General features: G+C 40.3%; 1 protein-coding gene across 3 annotated transcripts in view; it reads left to right on the top strand.

Moving 5' to 3' along the window:
* The first annotated feature begins 570 nt into the window (after positions 1-570).
* LOC117675269 (rac GTPase-activating protein 1-like) overlaps positions 571-17,689 on the top strand; it is a 21,393-nt gene continuing 4,274 nt past the window's right edge. The window contains exons 1-12 of one of the 3 annotated variants that reach the window (XM_034433745.3): positions 571-764; positions 1,806-1,891; positions 3,629-3,831; positions 4,572-4,705; positions 6,560-6,635; positions 11,142-11,174; positions 11,473-11,550; positions 12,293-12,428; positions 13,408-13,565; positions 14,637-14,792; positions 15,174-15,269; positions 17,280-17,481. In XM_034433745.3, the coding sequence (XP_034289636.2) occupies positions 1,810-1,891; positions 3,629-3,831; positions 4,572-4,705; positions 6,560-6,635; positions 11,142-11,174; positions 11,473-11,550; positions 12,293-12,428; positions 13,408-13,565; positions 14,637-14,792; positions 15,174-15,269; positions 17,280-17,481 (1,354 nt within the window). In that variant the 5' untranslated portion in view covers positions 571-764; positions 1,806-1,809. Of the gene's footprint in view, positions 765-1,652; positions 1,892-3,628; positions 3,832-4,571; positions 4,706-6,559; positions 6,636-11,141; positions 11,175-11,472; positions 11,551-12,292; positions 12,429-13,407; positions 13,566-14,636; positions 14,793-15,173; positions 15,270-17,279; positions 17,482-17,689 lie in introns of those variants that run through there. The other 2 variants (XM_034433746.2, XM_034433742.3) reach the window with 2 other exon arrangements.

Genomic DNA, 17,689 nt, shown 5'->3' with positions numbered 1-17,689 from the left:
TTAAAATTGAATCTTGTGATTTGATGAATTGCACAGCTCTCCCAAAAGGCTCTCACCTTGAGCTTCTGGAAGTTAAGTTAACTCTAGAGGTTGGATCTGCTATGCAAAAACAGGGGTAGCCATTTTTCAGTTCAAGCAAGGTGACTATATATATATATATATAACCCTCTAGGGTTAACTTTTATATATATGTGTGTGTGTGTGCATATACACATACACATATACATATATATGTACATATATATACATGTATATGTATATATATGTATATATATACACATACATACATACATACAAACCTAGAACAGAAAATTGTAGGTCACCATGTCTTCACAATAGCCACCTTAAATGAAAACAAATACTTTTTTAATTCAATTGTTCTAAAGCAATTTTTTTAAAAAAATTCACGAATCCACAAAATACAGGGCATTTAATTATTTTCATGCAATGTAATAACATTAATAAATCTGAAGGCGCAAACATGCACCAAGTTTGGCCACTTCCAGCAATGGGGAAGGAGCTGGAAATTTTAAAGGAAGCCAAGAGACTCCGTTGAATCCCCCCAGTCCTCGTAATGCAACTGCCTTGATTTACCACCTTTATTTCTCGAAGCCGAAGAGGTGGGCGGGAACCGCTCTTTTTAAACCGAGGGGTCGGAGGAATTTTTTTTTTTTTTTACATAACACGAGGCGTTCCGAACAGAAGGGACTGTGGGGGAAACCAACATTTGCGCCCGGATTAACATTTGGAGGTTTGGCTGCAGGGTGTGTTTGCTTACAATTCACTTTGCTCTATTGAGGGTATTTAAAAAGTGTGGAATGAGAGTTCGCCTTTTGTCTGTTCTTCCCTCCGGCCCGTTCACTTTCCAATTCCCAGCCTGGCAAGGATGGATTTTCTAGCTGAAAAACACAGGATTTCCGAGAACGAGTGAGAGAGATGCTTTGGACTTCATTTCCCAGAATTTTATACAGTATGACCAGCGGATGGCTGGGTATTTCTGGGTGTGGTCATTCATTTTGAGAAGTTTTATATCAGAATATATTTTATTTATACTGTTTCCTCTCTTCCCTTAAAACATTAACAGAATCCACAATGGACTGAGAAGCGGTGTCTCCATTAGATATTTGTCAGTCAAGCTGAAATTTAAGTCAATCAAGTAAATATAGCAAAGTGGGGGGAGCAGGGGTGAAATCCAGCAGGTTCTGACAGGTTCTGGAGAACCGGTAGCGGAAATTTTGAGTGGTTAGGAGAACTGGCAACTACCACCTCTGCCTGGCCCCAGAGTGGGGTGGGAATGGAGATTTTGCAATATCCTTCCCCCAGGAGTGGGGAGGGAATGGAGGTTTTGCAATATCCTTCCCCTCAAGTGGGGTGGGAATGGAGATTTTGCAATATCCTTCTCCTGGAGTGGGGAGGGAATGGGGATTTTGCAGTATCCTTCCTTTGTCAGGTCCACCAAGCCACGCTCACCAAGCCACACCACGCCCACCAAGCCACGCCCACAGAACCTGTAGTAAAAAAAAATTTGGATTTCACCACTGGGTGGGGGGGAGTCTTTTACTCCAACATTAATTTATCTGGAAGGCAGTGGAGGAAAAAAGGCAAAATAAACTCTACAACACAGGTGAGGCTTCTGTTGCAGAATTTTTCAAGCAGTTGTGAGGTTGAGCTGGGCTACTGAAGGGAAGAAGCTGAAGACAGTCTGTTTCGTAGTAGGCCTTGCCTTCTGCTATGCTTAAAGCAAAAACAGTTCATAGGCTGGTCCTGCTCTGTCATTTTAACTTCCTTCTCAATTCTTTTTTTAGCAGGATGCATCGCTTTGGCCCACTGCTTATGCAGCATTTGGACCAACTCCTGGAACTTGCCAATTTCAACAGCAACGTTGAAGAAGGTGGGTTGGTTCCAGCTCACCTTCCTTTCATCTCTGTACCCACTTCCTTCCTACCTCACCTCTGAATCTGTTAGCTTTAATGATCAATTTCATTTAAGGCCTATTTGGGGCTCCAAGCCATAAAGCAACTTTATGACCTGTGGCTTTCAACTCCCAGAATTCCTGAGCCAGCCATGCTGGTTTAAGAATTCTGGGAGTTGAAGTCCACAGTTTGTAAAGTTGCCATAGTTGCCCACCCTTGCCCTAAAGTTATTGTCTGCCTCTTTTTGTGTGTCTGCTTTCTTAAGGCAAGATACAATTCTGGGTAGATCCTTCTGTTCTGCATGGTTTTTGTTGTTTGTCAGTACTCCTTTATGCAACACAGTACCATCTAGGAAAGCAGTTTGCCTCAACCTTAGAGCTTCCAACTGTGTTGACTGGGAATTGTGAGTTTAATCTTCTGTTTAGACTGAACTGAAGGGAAGAGACATGAACTTTGTCCTAAATAATTCTCTTACTTTTCATGAGCTGTGGTGGCACAGTGGTTAGAGCGCAGTATTGCAGGCTATTTCTGCTGACTGCCAGCTGATTGCAATTTGGCAGTTCAAATCTCACCAGGCTCAAGGTTGACTCAGCCTTCCATCCTTCTGAGGTCGATAAAATGAGGACCCAAATTGTTGGGGGCAATATGCTGACTCTGTAAACTGTTTAGAGAGGGCTGTAGAGCGCTATAAAGCAGTATATAAGTCTAAGCGCTATTGCTATTTGCCCTGTCCATGGAAGATTGGAATGACAAAACAATATTTGCATGTCCTTTATTTTATTTGCTGAGTGACATGTGCCAACTTTCTTCTCACTGACTGATCAGAAATTTCAATTTTGGATTGAAATAACACTGAAGCTGCCCACACTGTATTTTTAAGTTTCGGTGTATCTAAAGATGCTTCCTGTGGTATTTTCTGGCTCTGTTTTATTCTTTCAGCTTTTTTGTTTAAAAGGGGATGAGTTTGGGGAGTGGATATGTTGAAGCACAGAGAGCCAGTCTCTAACTTAGTCTTTATTAAATATAGAAATGCTTTGGGCCTTACAAGCATTCTTGGAAAATAATAATAGATGACTACAAACATAATTCAGAAGATCGCAAGAACCTGGTAAATGTTGGTTGAACATTGTCCGTAAGAGCTATGTGGTTTTTCCCCTACTTTGTATGGGCTTCTGCAATTTGCCATTTGGCCTGGAAAGGATAGGGGTACCTATATCAATATAAATAAATAATACATTTAGATATTTATATTTAGGCTATTGCTTGAATAATTCTTCATTCCTTGGATTTATGTTACAATATGTATGTGCAGAATTGCATTAGCCTAACATTCCCTTCCTTCTGTGCATGCACAGAAGTGTCTGGCATGTGTGGGCGGAGCCTCCTGCCACCACCACTACCGGTTCACCGATCTGGGTAGAATCGGTAGCAACCCACCAGTGCACCACTGGCATCAGTGCTTCCTGGTAGCAGGTTGGCCAGAATCTAGAAACTCTTTGATTATGTAAGGATAAGGAGAAAATTACACTTCCTATACCCCTTTTCTGACACACAGGACAACCCATTCTCTTTGTCCATTTTGACATTTTCCTTCTTAACTCATGTTATTCTTGGGTACATACAAGATACGTATGTGCTTGCAAGATTTATTTACACATAGATAATTCTGAGCCCTTGCCATCAGATCCCGATACTGACCCCATGCATCTGTTCAGAATACCTTCAGATTGCCAAGTGTCTTGAAGAGATGCGCCAGCGATGCTGCCGGTTGGATTGTGATCTGCAGAAGACAAGGCAGCAGTTACGCCAATCAGAATCTAAGACTTCTCTGCTGGAGGTGAAGTTGAAACATGCCCAGAACCAAGTAGAAGTGGAAATGAAGAAAAGACGTTGGGCAGAAGCTGAGCTGGAAAAGCAAGTATGCGAATTTTATTCTCTGGTCAAAAACAGCATTTCCAGAATGGGAAGACTACTGTGAGTGGAAGAAGTGGGAAAATGAGTATCTCTTCCGTCAAGTAATAGATTTTAGGAAAAATAGCTCCTTAATCTTCCAGCTATAATTGGACTTGAATTCTTAATAGCCGGAGTCTCCAATCTTGGCAACTTTAAGACTTGTGGACTTCAACTTGCAAAGCTGGCTGAGGAATTCTGGGAGTTGAAGTCCACAAGTCTTAAAGTTGCCAAAATTGGAGACCCCTGTTAATAGCACCAGGAAACATGACAGTAGAACCATATTTAAGAGTATGAGGTTAACAGTTACCATCTTATAATAGTGTCAGTGTTAACATTTCTATTGTACCCCATTCAGTGTATCTGTTGCATTTTTATATTTCTCAAAAATGTTTTTGTGTAGGATGGGTGGGGAACAATGGCCCTTTTATCATTTGTGGACTTCAACTCCCAGAATTCCTGAGCCAACCATGCTTAACCTTAATTAAGCTTGAATCCCAGTTTAATCTTCAGATGGCTCTGAATAAATTGTTGATGTAAAGTTAATGCAATCCTGAGAGTTCATGTGAGGTGAGAAAAGTTAATTAATCTTAGTGTAAGTCCTGAGAGAACACCCATGCTCAAACCTTGTTCCAGTTGCCAGAGGCTCTCTTAAACATCATTTCATTCCTTTCATTGAGAGGATTTCTTTGTTCTCTTCCCTTCCAGGAATGCAAGTTGCAGCTTATCTATGACCACCTCATGGCAGACCCACAGATCACTTCCCTCACTGAAGATAAACATGCAGACCTGGCCATTGTTGAGAGGCTGCGTTCATGCAGTAGCCTACTGCCTAGAAAACAGTGAGTGTTAGAAGACCTAGCTTCAGGCTTTGATGTGGCATTCTTGTGCATGCAATCTTTTTTTTTTTTTTAATTTGATTTATATGCCGCCCTTCTCCGGAGACTCAGGGCGGCTTACAATGCGTTAAGCAATAGCCTTCATACTTTTGTATATTTTATACAAAGTCATCTTATTGCCCCCACAAACTGGGTCCTCATTTCACCTACCTTAGAAAGGATGGAAGGCTGAGTCAACCTTGAGCCTTGGAGAGATTCGAACCAGCAGAAATTGCAGGCAGCTGTGTTAATAACAGAGTGCGTAGACCACTGTACTATCAAGGCTCATGGTCCCCAGTCCCCAGACCTTCCTGTAACAGTCCAAAATAATCTGCCTCTGGAAAGGTGATATAAATTGTCTCCCTAAGAAATATTGCATGTTAAAACACTTGAACTAAATTTGAAGTGTTTCAGTTTGGGATGACTCTGGCATACCTGGCACCCTGGATGGGGAAAATAAAGCAATGCTTATTTGTCCCTCCTCGTCTGGGACTTCTCCAGTTGCAAACAACATAAAGAAAATTATTGAAATTTTCCCAATGGATGATTGGCACTTTCCACTAGATCAAAGACATGATGGACAGTTGAAGAACCTCATTCCCTTCTGCCCATCATGCAGCACTTTTCCTTGAGAGTTTTCCAAGTCAGGAATTCCCTTCAAAAGCAGCAGCCATGGGAGCGACAGGAGGTGGGAAGAGCATCTGGCATTAGATCTTCCCCTCTGAGATTGGTGTTCCATCTCAACCCTGTAGAGAGGAATCAAAGTAATTCAGTGCTGCCTGGAAAGCTGCACAACTACACAGAATTGCATTCCAAGTATGGAAGAGCCACAGTGGCGCAGTGGTTAGAATGCAGTGGTGCAGGCTACTTCTGCTGACTGCTGGCTGACTGCAATTTGGCAGTTCAAATCTCAACAGGCTCAAGCTTGACTCAGCCTTCCATCCTTCCGAGGTGGGTAAAATGAGGACCCAGATTGTTGGAGGCAATAGGCAGTAAACCGCTTAGAGTGGGCTGTAAAGCACTGTAAAGTGGTATATAAGCCTAAGTGCTATTGCTATGTTATAATTTTTTTCTGAATATTAAAATTAATTGGTATAATGGATTATCTCCATAATCTCTGGTACAACTCTGTAAAATAAGTACCAGTGACAAAGGAGGAAAATTTTCAGAGATCAAGAGGGAATAAATCAACAAATGGACCTTATACAGATTTGATAAATTTAAAATCAATTGTCATGTTTTAGCTTAATATGTTTTTAAAATATTTCCCTGGTTTTTCGATGATAGAGGAGAAGCAAGTAGAAATGTACAGGTAGTTCTGCCCACTTCTTGTTAGAAATATTTACTTGGACGCATGCACATAACTGAGCAAAACGTGATAGGGTTACTCCTGCATTTTCTTTAAAAAGCACCAGCATTTTATTATCTTGGTTCTTCTCAGTATTCTCACTGGATATGCCAGGGGCCAAACCTTTTCCAGGATTTCTTCTAAGTATCATGAGGAAGAAGGTCTGATTTCAGCATAGATTCTCAGGCCATTGATATTATTCTCTTAAAACATACACATGCATCTGTATTCCTGTTAGTGTACCCCAGAAACCTAGAAAGAAAGAAGCTAGGTAGCCATTTGTCAAGAATGTTGTAGTAGAAGATTCCTGCCCTGAGTGGGGAGGGGTGGGAGTGGGTAGCATTACCAAATTCATTGCATTTTATCATTCTATAATTATCATTTGAGCTGTGCTTAAGTGGGACTGGGAAAACAAATGAAACATAGATAATAGATACTCATTTTGCATCTATTCTAATGTACTTTCCCAGGGGAATCTGTGCAATAGAAGAACCTGGTACCTCGATTCTATCTGACATCAGTTTTGACCACTCGGATGAGGAAGTGGTAAGTTTCATGCTTTTTTTTTTTTGGAGTGACATGGGAGAAATGAAAAGGCTTAGGCCAAAATTGCCAAGCTTTTCAAAGCTGGAGAGATGTGTTAGCAGTAGGTCTCCTGGGAAATTATTATTCTGTTCAAAATGTTCACTTGGCATGGTAGCACATATAAGAATTCCTTCCAATAGGATATCAGAGTCTACACATGGATCACAAAGAAAATTTACGATTAGTGCAGCCCACTCTATTGCACACAGTGAGTGTCATTATAAAAAAGAAATATGCATATGTGATGTGTGATGTGTGAAGGGAAGAAGACTAGGAACACAAAATAAATGGATTGATTCCGCCACAGAATGAGGTGCAAATTCGTCAGGAGTTGTTCATAGATTTTTCATGGATTAAGCAGGGAGCAAGGTTTCTTATTGCATTCTGTGAGCAAACATATCCATGCATGAAAGCCTGGATTCCAGCCACTAACTGCCTGATGTGTATGGCCATAATTTATATTATGTGTTGTGTTTTATTTCTTTCTGACCTCTGGTTTCACAGTTCTACTCCCAACTATCTCAATCACTGGCTCTGATGTGTAGAGAATTTTTTTCTTCTCAATGTAGCACCAGTGCATTTGATAAAGTAGGTGGTTATCTGCAGACTTTTATAATCATTTTTTTTAATTTATTTTTTTTAAACATACAACATAAAATACATATTTTTAGAGCAAGGATTTGATCCGGTATAAAATAGATACAATTACTCACATTCCCTCAACCAATTTTGTTCCAAATTTTTCCATTTACATCTTTTAAAAAAAGAAAGAAAAAGAAAAGAAAAAATCTTATTCTAAACATTTGTCATTCTACTATATCACCCAAAATTCTAAACAATTATTTCCAAACAAACACCATTCCAAATCTTTGTCATTTTAACAACCAATACTTCATATATATTTCTCATTTCTAAGACCCATTACATCAAATCTATATTCTACTTCTCTTAAATGGCAGCTAGTATCCATGATCTTGACAAAGAATATTTTCCTCCTCTCTTAAAGTCATTTCAAAATCAATCAGCATTTCCATCTATAGTTTATTACTCCCAAAATACTTTATTTCGTTTACTTCAAGCTTGTTCTCTAATACTAATAAGTCTGAATTTAGCTGATTCATAATTTAAGTAGCTATTTCCCAGCGGTATTTTCCATCACTTCTATCTCTATTTGTTTAACTGGTTCACAGTTTGGCTTAACTATTCTCCAGTATTATCTCCTCCACTTCCTCCTAGGTTTATTTTTTGGCTGGTTCACAACTCAATCAGCTGCTTTCCAGCGATGCTTTTCTCCACTTCTAACCTTACTTATTTAGGCTGGTTCACAATATAATCTTAACCACACACCGACATTATCTCCTTCACTCCTCCTAGATCTATTATGAAACTGGTTTACAACTCAAATAGTTGCTTTCCAGCAATGCTTTCCTCCGCTCCAACCCCTATTTTTAACTGGTTCACAACTTTATTTCAGTTGATCTCCAGATATATTTTCCTCCACTCCTAACTTTTTATTTTTTGGCTAGTTTACAGTTTTGCTTTATCTGTTACCCAGCGTATGCTTTCCTCCACTCCTAACTCTATTTATTGGCTGGTTCACAGCTTTACTTTAACTGTTTTCCAGCACGTGCTTTCCTCCACTCCTAACTCTTTTTTTTTTAATTTTTAACTGGTTCCCAGTTTTGCTTTAACTGTTCTCCAGTATGATGCTTTCCTCCACTCCTACCTTATTTGTAAGACTGGATCACAGCTTTTCTTTCACTGTTCTCCAGAATCATGCTTCCCTCCACTCCTAACTTCATTTGTTTAGCTGGTTCATAGCATTTTGTTTTAGTTATTGTCCAGCTTTATGTTTTCCTCCATTCCTCCATCTCTTATTCAGTTTTTTAACTTTAAATTAATTCACAATGTATTACCCATATTTGTTTTTCGATCCATTCTCCTCCATATCTTTTACTAATTTAAAATAAGAATTGATTTTAAAGTGACTTAAAATGTTGTTACTTATAGAAAATAAGAAATAAGCATGGAATGGGAGAAAGCCTATGAGAGAATAGGAGCTAAGATATTTGTTGATATACAGACTTTTATAATCATTGTTGTTAGCAATAGCAATAGCATTTAGATTTACATACCACTTCACAGTGCTTTACAGCCCTCTCTAAGTGGTTTACAGAGTCAGCATATTTCCCCCAACAATCTGGATCCTCATTTTACCCACCTCGGAAGGATGGAAGTCTGAGTCAACCTTGAGCCAGTGAGAACTGAACTGCCAGTCAGCCAGCAGTCAGCAAAAGTAGCCTGCAGTACTGCATTCTAACCACTGCACCACCATGGCTCATTGTTGTTGTATATGCTGCTCAAGTCCCAACATTCTGAGTGGTTCCAGTCTTTGATGCCACAAGACTTCGATGTCGGGGGGAAAGCAAACTAACAAGACCGAGGGCTTTTGTGTGCCTCTGCTTTCTCCTGTTTTTATTACTGGGAGTGAATACCATTTTGCTGCTCCATGCCATACTTTTAGACGTCCCTGGACACAACTATTTATGGGCCCTGCTATTCCCTTTTAACAGGTAGAGATTTGGCATAGTCAAGATCTGGGTTGAAATTGACAAGAGTCTGCCAGATTTTCTTCCAGCTTGAGGGAGAGGTTTCAGGTGCAATAGAAGGCCCTGGTGTGAAATAGAAGAAAGTATACCCCTCATGCTCCTGGTAATCTTCCCATTGTCTCTTTGATCTGACACATGGTCGATTTCTGAGACCTACGTTACAGACTGGTAAATCTGTCTCCAAAAAGAGTCCATTTGATTGATGGACTCAAATAGAGGGACAGAAGATTGGCGTGGTTATCAGGTTCTCTGTGCCTGCAAGCTCCCTCCCGCTTCATTTCACATCCCACCTCTATCCATCGACTAATCAGTTAAGCTAAGTTTTTGCACTGGGGTTTTGGACCTGCCTTCCAGAAGATTTTATTCAGAAATAGTTCAAGTGCAGGTGGCTGGCACAGAGCTTCTCTGAACCAGGAATCTCACTTAGGCACCAAACCCGCCCTGCTAAGCACCTGCCCTTGTTTGCCCAAGTCTACCTCATTACATATTAAGGAGAGTGATTGGGGATGGATGGCTTCTCCTACTGACTGGTGCAGTGGTGGGTTTCAAATTTTTTTACTACTGGTTCTGTGGGTGTGGCTTGGTGAGTGTGGCATGGCTTGGTGGGCGTGGCTTGGTGGGCGTGGTATGGCTTGGTGGACGTGGCAGGGGAAGGATACTGTAAAATCTCCATTCCCTCCCCAATCCAGGAGAAGGTTACTGCAAAATCCCCATTTTCTCCCGATCAGCTGGGACTTGGGAGGCAGAGAATAGATGGGGGTGGGGCCAGTCAGAGGTGGCATTTACTGGTTCTCCGAACTACTCAAAATTTCCACTACCGGTACTCCAGAACTAGTCAGAACCTGCTGAAACCCACCTCTAGACTGGTGACACTATTTGGAGCTGAAAACAAAGCCAGAGGAATATATCAATCACTAACAATGCATTGTGTTGTATTGTAACACAACTGTAAAGAATTGAATTGCTTGAAAGTCTGGTTCATAAAGCACTTCCTTTACAGAAGTGCAGATTATACTGATGCAATTTTCTGCCAGTTCAGGAGCTGCAGGAATTCCCATTAATGTGGCCATAAGTATAATCCTTTATTCTACATGTAAGAAAGGGAACCTGATCTGGGAAGTTTGCTCTAGTGTTTGATACTAATTATGATACTAATCTCCAAAATCCATTGCACTGCCAATTCTGTCTCAGATCTATATCCAAACATAAGAAATATGGCAATATGATGATGCAAATCTTTCTCCCTTCTACCGGTATCTCAAATTAACTGGCATGTATCTATTATAGAAAAGAAGGCTAAAGACTAGGGATGGGAGAAAAGGAAGGTTGATGGAAGAGATTTTCATCCAGATTTATGAGGCTGGAATGTTAGGAATGGAAAAATAATTTTACTTTCAAACTGATTTACTTGAGTTCAACGCTTTTGATTTCCAGTATACTTCATTGTAAAGTATGGGTTACATCTAACAACATAATTTTAATGTAAGCTGCCAAAGTGAAATGAAATAAATATTACTATACTTACTCAAAACAGTTATTACTCCAGACAGTAAAAATTAAAAAGAATTATTTATTGAGGCTTCCAGAATGTGTGATGTCTATTAAATTAAGCCTCACCTATGTATGTTAGCCATTGGAAGCAATTTGTGCCATTTAGAGCCAGTGAATGTACTAAGGAATTGATCAATGTCTGAAGTGGGTAGGTAGCTAGAGTCTTTGTGTGCTTCCAAAATGCTGCATATATGGTGTAAAACAAAACTTGAAGGATTTATTTAGAAATGATTGTTATTGTAAGTAACTTGTGAAGTAACATGTCCTCCCTCAAGCTTCTTTTTTTGTTTGTTTCTTTGTCTTCAAGGATGTAAAGATGATCAAAAGCAAAAACAGAGTGGTAAGTGAAAAATATCATGGCGGAATATTTGTTTGTTTGTCTTGTTTCCTGCAACAATCAAACAATTCTCAGCAGCTTACAAGTGCACTATTGCTGGACAGGGGGAAGGCAGAATTTTATACATGTACATGTGTGCAACCACAATGTTTTTTAACTTCAAATCTCTGAAAAGTTTGACATCTACCCTGATTTTTTCACCTACCAATGTTTTGTGGGATAGAAGAAACAAAAAACATTTATACTTCCCTGTAATAAGCTCATGCGGCTTTCATGCTTACAGTTTTTTTTTTCCTTCCAGCGTCTCTCCCTGGCTCCCCTGGTTCAGCCAGCGGTAGCAGCCAAGCACTCACAGCATTCTGGAGCATTTACTAACAATGTACGTATCCATCAATCGATGCATGAGTGAGAAGGTATTCAAGATGTAAGCTGCTATTCTTGCCATTACCAGCTTAAACCTGCTATTTCACTGAACGGCTGTGCAAAGAAATGAGATAATGTGATGTGGCAAAGCAGGAACTTAAATATGACCTCAAATAAGGTATGGAAGGATCAAATGAAAAGGAGAGCCCTCTTAAATCCTGATTGGTATGATCACTAAGCTATAAAGGCCATCATTCAGCATCAAGCCTGGTGATTGGTTGATCCTTATAGGTCCACCTGGGGATTGTCATTATAGTCTTCTGTAATGTTTCTCTGGCAACCATTTGATCTATCCCGATAAGAGTTTTGTGCTCCCTCCAAGATAATCCAAGAGCTGGCTCCTGGCTCTTATCAGCTTGGTTCCTCACCTCTACTCCATCCACTCAATTTAGACACATACATGTTAGTTTGTGCCCTACTTCTTTATTTGGTCAGTTCTAATTAGGCCATTACCTGCATATATATGTTGTTCAGCCTTGTCTTTCTTATTTGGATAAGTTCAGCTATGTCATCATCTGAACTAATATGTAAACATGTTGTGCAACTATGGCCTGCAAGCCTATACATCTCACTGATTAAATTAAACCCAGGCCTGTGTTTCTGCCCATATGAAATCTGTTATGTATATAAGGATCTGCATGTTTCTTTTTTTCCACATACCGTCCTTCTTTCCTTTCCTCCCTTCCAATTCTTGCCAGGTGAAGGAATTACCTCGGGTGACCTTGAGACCTAGAGCCAGTGGTGGCAGACAAAGCCTTGCCCACAGTTTATCATCCAGCGCTGTACCACTCCATTGTCAACCGCAGCTGCATGGTTCAATTTCCACACACTCAGGTGTCCATTCCCCCTTCAGTTCCTTGGGGTGGGCGGTTGTGGTGACCCATATTGAAATTGAATAGGTATGATAAGTGAAAGAGCATTGTCAGAAGGTCTAACAATTATGCAAGAAAATTACCTCCTCCTTCTGATCTGTATTTGATGGGTGTTTCCAAGGGACTGTAGCAATGAATGGCAGCATATGAAAGGGCAGGTTTATAATCTCTTATTGTTTAAGTGTAATTTAGAGCAGTTGCATCAGAGGCTTTTTTTGTACTCTCTGCTTTTCTTCTGCTATTTCAGCACCTTTTAAGGAAGAAAATGTATCTGAGCTAGAAGCAGAGAAAGATCCAAACTCAAAATCGTATCTGTGATTGAATTCATATACTATATGTCATTCAGTCACAAGATGATTTGCTTGTCAATGAAAAAGCATGTTGTGTGACTTATGGGTTGTAAACCCAAAGGTTGTGGTTTAGTTCAGTGTGTAAACCTTGCTTAGGAGTCAGTCTCCAATAACAATTTCAAGTGTAAAGTTTTTGTTCTCTTAAGAATTTTGCAACTCCAGTGGGTATACACAGGAGGAAAGGGCTTGTGGTTTGGGTTTCCTTCCTGGGCAACCTCACTGGTGGGATCCTGGACTTCATACATGTGTTGAGATCTTGCCAAATATTCAGCCTACCCTCTCGCTTCTCTGCTGCTTGGCAATTTAATTGTCCCTGTGTTCCTCAGTGCTCAAGGGAAAGGTTCGAGAACTTTCTCCAGCTTAACCATTATTTGTTCATATTAAGCAATTCCACTGAGGTCTTAGCTGGAGACTCTTAAACACAAAGCTTCTTCCCCTTCCCCCGTCTCCGGTGAAATAGGCAATGTGAGGTAGAAATGTAGGCTAATTCATGGTTCAGTCAAGTATTGGAAGAAAGTTGAGTAGAATAGAAGGATGAGTCTTCCCTTTGTATATATTCCTCATACTGAATGTGGAACTTTTTCTTCACAGAGCTCACTTCTATCAGGAATAGCACTGATGAATCTGGTAGACAAAATAGCCAGATTGGAAGCAAGACCATTGGACACACCTCCAGGGAAACTATTGGTGCCTTCATTCATTCATCGGGAATGCCACCACTCCAGCAACACCAATTTGCTTCCAAAATGGTAACCACTTATTTTAAGAATAAAAAGTAATCTATTTATTGCAATGCAGAATTAGAGTTTCCAACATGAAATTCCAATTGCTTGAAGGTTAATGTTTTAACCAAGCAAATCAGTATTTAGTCACTGGGATGTGGTTGTTTTTCACTTAGCCAATTGTATCATGGCCATTTTTCTATGTTCAATTAAACCTTTTTTCCCTTTAGCCTCTCATAGAACCCTACCTAGTTTGAAAAACCTGGATTAAACCACTACAGTCAGGGTTCCTTGGTGTACTCTGTGCTTGCTTGTTTTCTTGCCGACGTTTCATTACCCTAACTAGGTAACATCATCAGTGCTACGTAGTAAGGAGTGCTGTTTGCTATCAGTTTATATTCTGGTGTCTTGCCTGTATGTGTGGGTGGGGTCTTAGAGATTCTTTGGTTGGGCTATTTACTAATAATGGCTCTTTGACAGTTTCTTGATTGGGGTATTGCTTAATAGATTGTTGGTCTGAAGTTGACCTTGGAGTTAAATCTAACATTATCTGAGGGCTGATTATTGGTGGAGAGGGGCTGGAGTCTTTTTCTCTTTTGGGCAGGGTGATCGTCTGTTTTGCATAATATATAGATATTGTTAATGTCTATTGATGGCCTATTTGTCAGAGTGCCAGACTTCTAGAAATTCCCTGACATTTTGGGATTTGGCCTGCTCTAGGATTGTCACATTTTCCCTATTACAGTCATTCCAGGTTGTCTCTATGCTAACATTTTTTGGGGGGTGGGGGAATGTCTACTCACTTCCAGAACTGTACAGCTAAGGTAATGTGTAGCTTGGCTTTAAGACCTGTGTTACTTCAGGGGGTAACTTAAGGATTGCTCACAAGTAAAACTCCACTAGGCTTTCCTTCGACAGCTTTCTCCAAAGTGTAGAGAACACGAACATTCTGAGATTTCAAAGAAAGAGAATATTGGGCTGAAGGGCAAGGTTACAGTTTAGATTTGTCTATTTTAGAAATAGCCGGAGCTGTAGGGGCCCAATGCCATCTTCTTTTTCCTGTGCTGTATTCATCTTCTTTCTTGTCCTCTGTCCTAGGTGATTCGTCTGGACTGGTGTGTCGTTTGCAAATCCCGCCTGCGCTTTGGGAGGATGGCACTGAAATGTCGTTCGTGTCAGCTTCTAATGCATCCAGAGTGCAAAGAACAGTGTCCCTCGCCGTGTGTGCCAGGTGCCCACTCCAGAGTGAAAAAGGTGAGGAAACTCCTCAAATGGTAAAGTCATCCTCAAGCCAATCTTAACTTCTGGTGATTACATGAACTCTGCAGCTACCTTGGCAATAATGTGAAAGCCGTTTATCAGGGGTGTTTTGTTTTCCTCAATAATTTGCTTCCTTTTGCAGCCCTAGAACTTCCAGGTGATCTTCAGTTCCTAGTTGCTTATTGTTCTTTGAGATTATCCAAGGTCAGCTAAGTGCTGCCACCTGATGGCAAAACCCCAGCATATCTTTGAATTTGTTTTTATTTCCCCGATTCTTCCATTTGGAGGGGAGACATTGCCTTGGTAAAAAAACAGTTTTGGGAATTGAGATCTGATGCAAAGAGGTCTCTGAAGTCTGCCCCATCTCTTCCCTAGGATATACTAGCTGATTTTGCACCTTCCAAGCCACCTCTGGTGCCCCCCATTGTGGTTCAGTGTGTGGTTCAAATCGAGAAACGTGGCCTGCAAGAGGTAAGTGGAATCCAGAGGAAAGGTGGGCAAAAATAAGCTATGAAATGTTGATGGAACTTCAGTTCATTATATAGTCTTTGCTTTGTTCTGCAGATAATTCCCACTCCCTGTTGATTTTTTTAAAATCTTTACTGAATTCTCTGCTGTAGCTATTTGAATATAGAGCTAGGGTATCTGAATATAGAGTTAGAGTTAGGTTAGCCCTTTGGATCCAATAGGTATATGGGATCCATGTTCTCAAATGGTATATTTTTAATGTAATAGGGAGTAGAAATTATTAAATATGTGTACAGAGAAGAATCATGTTAACTGTACCTAATATGTAACGGGTGACCTTTGGAGAATGCGGCAAGGAAATGCAGACAAGAGAGGCAGGACGTTGCAGTACTTTTAATGGTCAGAGAAGGAAACTTAGGAAGGACCCACCCTAAGGAATCAAGCAGTTTAAAGTAGAGGCAGGAAATTTGTGCCTTCAGACTTGCAATGTTAAAGTTAATGTAGCCTTACAACAAAATAGAATGAGTTCATCTACTTGTGTTTGCTGTCTGGTTTAACTGGGGGGGAGGGGGGGAGAGACTGATAGATTAATTCACTTTCTTTGAAAATAAATTGCGTATTTTTTGGCTTTGAAGTGTCAGGCCTCTGAGAGGTACCAGTCAAATATGCTCTTCCTGTCAGGGAATAAACTGTCTTTATCTTGTGATGGTCCTTTCCCCTCCCATCTTGTGATGGGAAAGAACAGAACATTCAAACAGTGAGACTCTAAGCTTGCCCATTTTTTTTCCTGAGATGGTCTCAAATTTTACAAAATATTACAAAACAACTTTATTTAGTGGGCTTCAGAACATTGGAAAAAATATTTATAGCTTTATTGAATGTTGTTTTCTTTTACAGAATACAAGGAGAAAGGGATCTATTGTAGATCAGTGGAATTAGCAATACCTCCATTATTGAAAATCAAAGCAATGGGATTTTTTCCCTTTATCATAGCTTTCTTTTCCAAACCTAAATAAATGGTTTTCCGCTTTCACAGAAACTAAGTTTTTCGTCCTTGCTTAGACAGTTTACAAAAGTGGGAAAAAAATACCCCCAAGGAATGCTTCTATATACCAGTAATATAATCTGGATGAACCAATTTACTGTGAATATCTTACTTATGAGAATAATTTTTGGTAAACATTGCGTAGGTAGCATGAGAGTCCCTAGTTGAATGCAACACATTTCTCAAAGGCGATTCTGCTGTAGAGACAAGATCATACCAAGAAGACCTAGGAAATTAAGGGAAGAAATGTTGATCATGAAAGCCCCTTTTTTAAAAAAACCATACGCTTCGTGTTCTGTGATATTCAGTCCAGAAGAAGTAATTGTCTACTCTGCTTGAGAGAACATGTGTTATATCAGCCCTCCTTTATTAGACCTTCTCCATTGCTTCTGCCTCCTGCCCTCTGATGACTATGTAAACAGTCTTTCAATTGATATTTTGTTGTTTATAAAATGTGGATCTCTACATCAAATTCTCTAAACACTGAGAGGTTTACCCCCCACCCTCCGCTCTCTCTGCTCTATATTTTTTAATGTAGTTTCTCATCTTTTTCCTTTTCATGTTTCAGTGCTGCTGATCGTGTTCAGTTTTTTAACCCAACTCTGCTGCATGATCTCTGGAAAAGACACAGCCCCGTGAAAAAGTTGCAAACAGGTGTTGCATTTTCCCCCTTGTGCTCTGAAGTATGTTGGGAGATCAAATCCTGCACTTCGCCGCCCTTGAATTTAATGAATCTGTTTCTCTTCAGCAGCTGTTGTTTGTTTTTGTCCTGCATTTGCTAGGAATCTCTTTAGGATTTTCATAACTTCTTCTCTCCTTTAATTAGATATCTTCCCCTTCTCTGAGGGGATAGCACTCTGATTTTTGACTGATGTCATTGATTGTAACTCAGCAATTGCCTAGGTTCAACTCCAGTGGATTTTCCACATCCTTATAATTATTTCTCTTGTCTTGTTGCTCACTTCTAGGCTGGACTGTACAGAGTGCCAGGGGCAGAACCCCTCGTGCGTGAATGGAAGTACAAATTGCTCTCTGCCCAAGGAGCTTTTCCTTCCCTCGACCTTGTGACTGATGTGCATGTGATCTGTAGCATCCTCAAGGATTTCCTGAGGAATCTGAAAGAGCCTTTGGTTACCTTTTGCCTGCACTCTGCCTTCCTGCAGGCAGCAGGTAAGTTGGGATGGGATTCTCAGATAAAGCTCTGGAGTGGAAGTGACCAAGGGAAACGTGGGTGATGTAGGATATGACCAGGCTGAGCCTGAGGGTGAGGGAGGGGTCAAACGTATCATCAGTTTGGAGTGTCTATCGGGTGAAATCTAAAATTTGTTACTACCGGTTCTGTGGGCGTGGCTTGGTGGTGGTGGGTAATGTGACTGGG

Source organism: Pantherophis guttatus, chromosome 1 (assembly GCF_059756535.1).
Source record: "Pantherophis guttatus breed Tessera chromosome 1, ASM5975653v1, whole genome shotgun sequence".
Classification (NCBI taxonomy): Eukaryota; Metazoa; Chordata; class Lepidosauria; order Squamata; family Colubridae; genus Pantherophis; species Pantherophis guttatus.
The sequence above is the reverse complement of the archived record's forward strand: the minus strand, read 5'-3'. Positions and strand labels throughout refer to the sequence as shown.